The following is a 9,631-nucleotide window of genomic DNA, read 5'->3' as shown; positions in this document are numbered from 1 at the left end:
TAGAAAAGGCATTCGACATTGTAAAATGGTGCAAAATCTTCAAAACTCTGAGAAATATAAGCTATAGGGAAATGTGGATAGTACACAATATGCACAAGAACATAATAAGAAAGGGAGACCAAGAATGAAGTGTTTGGATTAAAAAGGGTGTAAGACAGGATGAAGTCTTTCACCTTTGTCATTCAGTTTATACACTGAATAAGCAATGATGGCAATAAAAGAAGGGTTCAAGTGTGGGATTAAAATTCAGGGTGAAAGGATATCAGTGACAAGATTCACTGGTGACATTGCTATCCTCAGTGAAAGTGAAGAACATCTACATGACCTGTGGAGTGGCATGAACAGTCTAATGAGTACACAATATGGACTGAGTGTAAATATGAGAAAGAAGAAAATAATTGAGAGTAGCAGAAATGAGATTAGCAATAAAGTTAGAAGACTAGCTTAGGCAAAGAGGACTTAGCATACCAAAAGAAGTCTACTAGTATCAGACATGTTTAAGAAGACATTTGTGAGACTCCGCATTTGGAGCACAGTATGACAGTGAGAAAACAGAAAAAGAAGTGAATCAAAGAATTTGTGATGTGGTGCTATAGAAAGATGCTGAAGTTAGGTGGACTGATAAGATAAGGGAGGAGGAAGATCTGTGAAGAATAAGTGGAGAAAGGAACACATGGAAAACACTGACAAGAAGAAGGGACAGGAAGATAGGATATGTGTTAAGACAGCAACAAGTAACTTATATGATACAAGAGAGAGCTGTAGAGGCTAAAATCATTAGGGGAAGACAGAGACTGGAATACATCCAACAAATAATTGATGAAATAATGTGCAAGTGCTACTTTGCAATGAAGAGATTAGTGCAAGAGAGGACTTTATGGAGGGCCACATCAAAAGCAGTCAGAAGACTGATGATTAAAAAAAAGATATGAAAGATCACAGTTGCGTGATTAGGAAAGAACTTGGAATACATATTGAGAAAAATTTAAAATATTTGGAAAATTACTATTGTGTTTCCAGAAATTCAGTAACAGAATGGAAACAGTGACTTTATTACAGACAAATTTTGCATTGACATTTGGCTGACTTGATGTCTGCTCAGGGATAACTAAATTTTTATTCTCATACATGTAACCCAATTTGAATTAAGTTTTGTGTTGAGTGTTGTAATTTGCAATTGCATTTGGTTTCTAGTGTCATGGAGGTGATGATTTAGATTTTTTTGAGGATTCTAAATGTTACACTGTAACCCAGATAGCACAGTAAGCCGGTTTCAAACTTGTTTCCAGCTGTAAAGTTCAAGTATATAAGCTTGATCAAAGCTGGAATATTCAGGCCTGTTAGCTGGATTCAAGCTTGAAACAAACATCAAAGTTGGCAGAGTTCAAGCTATATTTCAAGCTTGACTTATCAAGCTTGGCTCCAGCTGTATCTACACACGTGGAATACAGCCTGGTATTTACAGCTTGTTTTAAGCTATATAAATATTAATCTGAATTTATTGAACCTAATTAATTAAATAAATATCAGAATGGAAATGTTGTGAAAAAATTATGAAGACATATATCTTTAAAAATTTTTATTTTCAAACTGTTTAAAATTTAATTATTCGGAAGCCCCTCCGGCCTCAGCACACAGACCAGAGCAGGATCAAAAATCACTGGCTTCTGCCGGTATAATGGTCCTGTAACAGGTAAAAGAAAATGTTAGCCATACCTAAACATAAAAAATGTAAAAAGGTGAAACGAATCAACCTAAATATAATTTATGCCCCATATCAGAAAAATAACTTTTTAAAGTAAAGATGACATTTGGGTAATTTTGCGATGACTTCATGAAGAAGCCACACATCACTATTTCTAATAGTTTCAGGGCCATTTAATCTGAATTATAAAGAAACAATTACCTGAAATCATACACACCTCATACTGTAAGCTTATAAGGAAACTACTGTTTAGAAAAATGTAGACATTTTATTCTATCCACAATTATTTTTTGGTGAGTAAAACTGAATCAAAATAAAATAAAAGATGACATCGAAATGAATTTAAGAAATTACCAGTTAAGTGGAACTGCAATGTAAAAGAACAAAAAATGTTCTCCTTGTCATATTTTAATATTGCCTTTTATTAGATTTTAGCCACATTACAAATAACAATAAAGGTAAGAAGTACCAGTAGGCCTTGCAGTATTATTTCACCTAGGGAACAACAAAATTAAGCCATCACTGATTGTAATTTAGTGTAATCTTACCGTGGGGTTTGACTTCTGTTTTTTGACTGTTGAAGCCAGTGTCCTATGTTTGTTTTAAACTGTTCTTCGCTTGTCAAAGGAAATATTTTTCTGACTGAACCTGAAAACATAAGTGAGTTTATCATTAAAAGTAGTGGAAAGTGTTAGAGATTTACACTGGAACAAAAATTACTTTTACATTGTTGAAATTATAAAGCCACTGTATCAGGCCAGCCTGTAAACTATTGATTTTCACCAACGAGGATTGTGCACATAGCATTGTGAAAATCCTCTTCTCAAATAAGCCGTTATTTCTCTAAACCCTGTAAACATTTGATTAATAACAACCAACCCATTGAACATCAATGAAACATAACTACTTTCCTGATAATACTAAAAGTATGAATTCATCAGTTGTTTTCTTAACTTAAATGAAATATCCAAATAATATGATCAAATCAAAACAAATTTTTCTCCATAAGATAAACACTGCCACTTTTAAGGCCAATGGGGTGGATCCACAAGGTTGAATCTGACCAAATTTCACAAAAACCATGCCAATGCTAATCTATATTCTTCCCGAAAATTTAATTCTGTTGAGGCCTATATTAAGGTATTATCTATCTTTTTTGGGAAGGCTATATGAATAGTGTTATGCATCACTAGTCGAAGCACCATATGTCATATGTGACACAATGGAACCTAAAGTCTGCATTCCCTTAAAATATATGTATTTATTAATGTTTCTCAACTTTTTGGACTGAAGAAGGGTTAGTGTTCTTTATCTTAGTACAAAAATCTCACCGCAAGTACCTACTTAACAGTACTAAATGCGCTTACATCGGAAATGTTAAGTAATGGCACTTGGTCTCATGATGCATAACACTGTCCATATATTTGTGTTTATATATTAGTGTTTAAAACATTTTGAAGTAACAAATTTGAATTTCGCATTTGGAAAAAATGCGCACGATATATAAACCAAACCAGCATATTTTTAAGTCTTTGCTTACTTTGAATTGCTGCACAAAGCAAGGTTGAACAGAACGCTCTTTTCCTTTCTTTCATCTTGTCTTTTGGAGGCCTTCCTGTATATGAAAACTTCATTCCGATCTCTGACGTCAGGCATCATTTCATACAATTGAACATTAACAATTTTGCATCTTTACCACCAAGGGCTGCAAGTAACTTCACCTGAAAATATAAATTTTCTTGATGAAGCTGTTATATCATTAAGATTCTTCAAGAAGCAAAACAATACAAATAATCCAATATTTTCATATTAAGACACTGGCAACACATGTGAGTGCATATTTTAAATAAATATGAATGAATTGCGAGTGTAGATGAGTGTGCTACCTCGTGTTAAGTCAAAAAATCTGTTTTCTAGCAAGGATCATTAATGAAATTGCTAAATGTTTATGATAAAATAATAGTTAGACAAATTACCACAAGACTTTTGAATTCCTGTTGTTTCAATTTTTCCTCAAATTCATCAAATTCTTCCATTGATGATAAAGGGAGACTGTTTAGTACCTGCTCATTACTTTCATCCGCCTCCTGATAAGTACTGTTGACACATCCTCGAGCCAATAACAGGTCAATTTTTCTGTTCAGCTGAGAGATTTCCTCAGATTGGCTAGCTGCTGCAGCTTGTAACTGGCCAAGAATGAGCCAGATCTGCTCAACATCTACAACATAGGTGGATGATTGCTCAAGTTTACTTAGCATTTAGCAAGCGTAATAGCATCTACTTTTGATTTAAATTTCTTTGCAGCCACTAAACCCAAAAAATGTTTCAGAAAATTAATATTAATTGAAAAATTGTTAGTATTTAAATTTCTATGCTTAAATTGAAATATATAACACACATAATGTGTATTCCCTAGAACATGCCTTAAAAAGGTAGTAGTTTTTGTATTACACACATTCTGGCATAAGTATCTGTGCTGACCCACTTCACACTATTGCTACTAGAAGCAGGCGGGTAAAGCTGGTCACTGAGGCTAGTTATATAAAAGAAAACACTGTACACAAAATGGGTTTCACTGCTAGGCCTAATATTATTTAACAGAGAAATAACACGAAAACTTACCCAGTGGTGCAGATTTTTCTTTTCTCGGGCAGTGTGCTGAAGCAAGTGGTGCTGAAGCAAGTGGTGCTGAAGCAAGTGGTGCTGGAGGAATTTTGGCATTGGAGAATGAACTAGGCCTAGGAGTTAATGAATTTGGAGGGATGGAAGACCACATTTCACAAACTTCCATACCAGTAGATGGTGAGGATGAGAATGAAGCTGAAAAAGAATCAAGAGATGGATACAGATGAACTGTGACACGGTTGGTCTTACATTTTTTCTTCGGCATGTAATCTTCATCGCTCGATTCTTCTCCTGGCAACATTATGTCTTTTGCCTTCCTTTTTCTCTTCACCCCAATTTCTTCTTCACTTTCGAGGTTTGATGTTTCTTCAGCTTTTCGAAGATGCTCTCTTGCATCGTTGTATGTTGCTACAATTCATACAAAGAATAAATTTAATTTGTGTACAGCCCTAACTGCAATTTCATCTCATAGAGAAAATAGCCTTGTCGAAAGCTATTGGTGGCAATAACAGTTGTCAGTAAGCATAAATACATTTACTGGTACTGCATGACATTAAATTGCCACAACAGGCTCAAAGTAACTATAAGCCTAATTCAAATGTACTGCATCACTAAAATTGTTTTATGAAAGTGAATTTTACACAGTTTGACCTATGTAATAATAAAATACGTGTTTTTTGATGGAAATTGTAGGAAATTCAAAAAGAAGGTTTTTCCAAAAACTAAACTGTGAATAATACAATTTTTCTATTTCTCACACTTATACAAGCTTAGATATAAATTTATATGATGTGACTTAGATTTCAAGAAAAAAAAACTCAAACTGACAAACTATATGTAACTGAGTTTTAATAACATTAGATTCTTGAGATCAAATGACATTAGGATTTACTTAGATTAGGTAAGGTAAAATTTCAGAATAGCCGACATGCATAGTGCAGAAAGTTGGCAACAGTGTTTTAACATAGCACTCTGAATTTGTGGCACATTTTGAAAAGTGAATTCACGCTGTTCCTCCTCTATGGTTGACAGGTTCTCGATATAATACCCTTGTCTTCTATCACCCTATTGGCTAACAATATTCCTGGGAAGAAAGTGCTGTTGCCAACATTGGTCGAGTCTGAGCTATGCATGTGTCGGCTATTGTAAAATTAAGCCTATAGTATTTAAAACCAGTTTACTTACCATATTTTTTCATTAAAGATATCTTATGAGAACTCCAGGATTGTAATGGTAAGGCTTCTTCCCTCAATAACTTATTTCTTTTGCTATCAGTGGTTACAGGTGGGTATAAACATGTGGTCCCATCATTTTGAATCCAGCATAAGGCTATTATTCCTAGAGCATCATCTTCTTCAGGAAATTTTACTATGGCAAATTTGTATTTTTCATTTGTCAGCTCCATTTCCTAACCCATATAAAAACAAAACATCAGTAATTAAAATGAACAAAATATCTGAAAGATTGACTTTGATTTCAGACTTTGTCTGTGTGTACTCATGCACACACGTTAAGTACTTCATTATACCTAAACATACCTATAGTAAATGATTAAATTTATAGGATAGTATTTTAAGACACGTGGGAGGTTATATACTGTAACTGGTTATATTTTTAAGTATTTTTTTTTTATTTTGGGTTTAAAATTTCAGAATTTTAATACTGGATGTATGGAGATAAATTTCAAAATTAAACTCCAACAACAGAACTTTTAAAAATATAATCAGCTGGTAAAGTATAAGCACATGGTTAATATGTTCACTGAATGAGCATGACTAGTGAGAGTGATAAATGAGCATAGTTGGATGAATAAAACTCTTGATGTCTCCCACAGTTTTTAGTTTGTTTCCAGATAATTTTTCAGAATGGCAATAAAACAATTCAAAATTTGGACCAAATTAGTATCTAATTTGCTAGGTCCCCGAACTTTTCAATATTTACAGTATTGATTTTTTAAAACATTTTTAAAGAGAATAAAATAACCTCTTAGTCCAATATATTATTAAATTACACAACAAACAATAAAATACATGACATCTCTTATTACCTGGATAAATTTGTGGATGAATAAAACTCTGGATGTTTCCCAAAGTTTTTCGTTTGTTTCCTGATAATTTTTCAGAAAATCCTGTAGAACTGAATTATTTATCACTTGTATTAGTCCACTCTTATGTATGCAGCAGAGGTAGTGCTACATTTTTACTGCCTAGTGTTAAAAGCACCAGTTTCTCCTTAATGTCAGAGACTGGCCTTATGTGTACATCAGACATATTTCGTACAACAGTAAAATTAACATCTGAACTTTTACAAAAAGGGAGTCCAAAAAAATCACAAACAGTCATAAACTGTTTACAAAGAATGACCATTGTACACAAGGAATTGGAATAGATGAAGTTTTCAACAATAACAATACTTCCATCATTCATCATACAGCATGAGTTTGGAGTTGATGTAGTTATTTTAAAATTTTGAAATTTTGCTGTGTTGTACTGCTGATCAGGATTACAACCATCAAAAACAGGTCCGGAATAATGTTGACATTCGAAAATTGGATAAAGTTTATTGACTTCATTGTCACTGACTGGACTAATGGTGGAGTTAGAAATTTCAGCTAAATGTTTCACAACTTGCTGCAAAGGTTTATTTCCTTTTCTAACACATTTCTTCAGAGAAAATAAAAAATTTTCAAATTTAAAGGCACTGCATCCATCTAAAGGGCCAAATACTGATATATCATCAGCAATATGAATCAGTCCATGAAAATTGTGTGTTATATACTTCTGCCCATATAATGATTGAAAAGTTTGTACAAAATGAAGAAGAAGACCTTTGGCATATTCCTGGTGTTGATAACAAAAATTTTTGCTGAGGAGTAGGGTCATGGCAATATGGAGAGATAAAAAGTTGTTATAAATTTCTTTCTGTTCAGGCAACAAAATATCGTACAATACAAGTGGTCCAGTATAAAGCCAAAACTGCCTAAATTCTGTAGCTTTCCATCTTTTCACTTCATCAAGACCTCGGGGTTTTCTACAAAATTCTACTGGAATGCTTGCTTTTAGAGATAATAAATTAGAACTTATACTATCAATAATCCTACTAGGTAGTTTTAAAGGGGCAGGTCCAAACATCCAAACATAAATCATTGTTCTCATTACCCCTAAACACACTAAGTGCATATAGTCAAGTGGGAAAGGTGATACCATATGCAGACTAGGGATGGTGGTCAATGGGGTGTCACCAGTATTGAATTCTGTGTCTTCTTTGTTTATAAATCCCTCATGGGTACGAGGCAGACTGTCAAATATAGGAAAAGTCATCCTATTATCAAAGAAAGACCCTTCCTGTTTACATTTGGTGCACCAGAAATATCTGTTGTGACCTTTAATGCCTAAAATAAAAGCTTTGGCAGGGGCATCACAACAAATTCCCTTGATCCCGACAGCTATATTTTTGCCATTACAAATTAAACCATTCCTGATTAGGCCAACAATTTCTTCTACAAAATCATTTAGAAATTCAAAACAACTACTGGGTTTCTTTAATCCAAAATAAATGCCAATAGGAAAAACAGTTGATGACAAGGATGGAATATTTAATACAGAGCCTAAAATTGGCCACAGCTCACAGCTATTACTGTGAAATAAAGGCAATCCGTCAATTCCAATCATTAAATCAATATGCTGTAAAGAACTGAAAATATGTTGTGCACTAGCAAACACAATTAAATGTTCTCCATTGCCCCATAATACTGTACTCCTCCCCTCCTGTGACAGTAACTCTATCTTATTTCAGCACTTAAATGTCAGGTCTCTAAAAAATAAAGCTGATGAGCTTGGTATACTATTAAAAAGTAACAAAAGAATGATTTTATGTATAAACGAACATTGGTTAAAGGAAGAGGATATAAAATTGTATGTACCATCAGGTTTCAGATTAGCTACATACTTCTGCAGACCCAGTGAATCCTATGGGGGTTCATCCATATATATTAGCAATGATCTAGACCTAAAGTTTTCTGTTCTTGAAGTTAGTGACCTATGCACTAAAGGTGTTTTTGAAGCAGCTACTTTTATTATACCTAGTATACAGCTCATAACTGTGTCTTTATATCACACTCCTGAAAGTAATGTAGAACAATTTATAGAACATTTAGAAAAACTTGTGATCAGTATACAAAAATATACTAAATACAAAATTTTAATCTTTGGGGATCTAAACATAGACATTAGGAAAATGACAGCCAGAAATGTTAATTTAGTAAATATGTTAAGATCCTATAATCTCTTTTGTGCTAATGAAAGTCCTACAAGGCACTCCTCCTGTCTTGACAATCTAATAACAAATGTATACAAATGTGATTTTGAGCTAGGCTTACTTAATGTCGATTACCTGTCAGACCATAGAGGTATATGGGTGAAACTAATTACTAAAAAACCAAAAGAAGACGAGGAACAAACTCAGTGTGTCAGACTATCTACAGATACAAATATTAGCAAGTATAGAGAAGAACTTAAGTCTATAGATTGGAATACTGTTATACATTCCTCCAGAAATGTTGATGAAGCCTTCAGCACATTCCTCAAAATCATTTCTGAAATCTTCCACACATGCTGTCCACTGGTTAAAAAACAAAAAAACAAAAATGTTAGGAAACCTAGCCACTCAACTTTACAGAAGTGGTTTTCACTCCAATTACAAAAACTGAGACTATTGGTAATTACTTGTCACGATAAGGTCAAAAAGGGAGCAGTAGATAAAGAAACTTACAAAAACCTGAAAAGAAAATATAGATCTGAAATTAAAATAGCCAAGTGTAGGGCAAATGGTGATTTCATTAAAAAATCACACAATAAATGTAAGGCTGCATGGAAAGTAATAAAAGCAGAGCTAGGTATGGATATAAACTACAAAGACAACACAAATGCTGCTAACATCACTGCTGATGATTTCAATCACTTTTTTGTCAACTCTGCCAATCTTAGCCTTCCAACCCATAGCAACCAGAATTCCAATTCAACACATACACCTATTTCTCACCCCATATCTGGCAGAAATTTTCAACAAAACATTACAAACATAGTGTCAGCTTGTAAATGGAGAGAAGTACAAGTAACTGATATAATTAAAGCAACCTCTAAATTAGGATACTCTAGATCTGAAGATGTGTATGGCCTGTCAAACTATGTAATTAAAAAAGTTGTAGATCTCATAACATACCCCCTTTGCATACTGATAAACTGGATGCTCTCGAGTGGACACTTTCCAGAATGTCTCAAAAAAACAGTTGTCATACCAATA

The 9,631-nt window shown here is 33.6% G+C and overlaps 1 protein-coding gene across 1 annotated transcript; it reads right to left on the bottom strand.

Annotated features, from left to right (window-relative positions):
- Positions 1–1,575: 1,575 nt before the first annotated feature.
- On the bottom strand, positions 1,576–5,002 carry LOC126470252 (uncharacterized). The gene is made up of 5 exons (XM_050097966.1): positions 4,328–5,002; positions 3,682–3,923; positions 3,246–3,426; positions 2,254–2,353; positions 1,576–1,684 (listed from the first exon to the last, which is right to left on the bottom strand). The coding sequence occupies exons 1-3, from the start codon at positions 4,629–4,631 to the stop codon at positions 3,361–3,363; spliced, it is 612 nt and encodes a 203-aa protein (XP_049953923.1). The 5' UTR covers positions 4,632–5,002; the 3' UTR covers positions 1,576–1,684; positions 2,254–2,353; positions 3,246–3,360.
- Between the last annotated feature and the right edge of the window lie 4,629 nt (positions 5,003–9,631).

Source organism: Schistocerca serialis, chromosome 3, assembly GCF_023864345.2.
Source record: "Schistocerca serialis cubense isolate TAMUIC-IGC-003099 chromosome 3, iqSchSeri2.2, whole genome shotgun sequence".
NCBI classification, from domain to species: Eukaryota; Metazoa; Arthropoda; class Insecta; order Orthoptera; family Acrididae; genus Schistocerca; species Schistocerca serialis.
The sequence above is the reverse complement of the archived record's forward strand: the minus strand, read 5'-3'. Positions and strand labels throughout refer to the sequence as shown.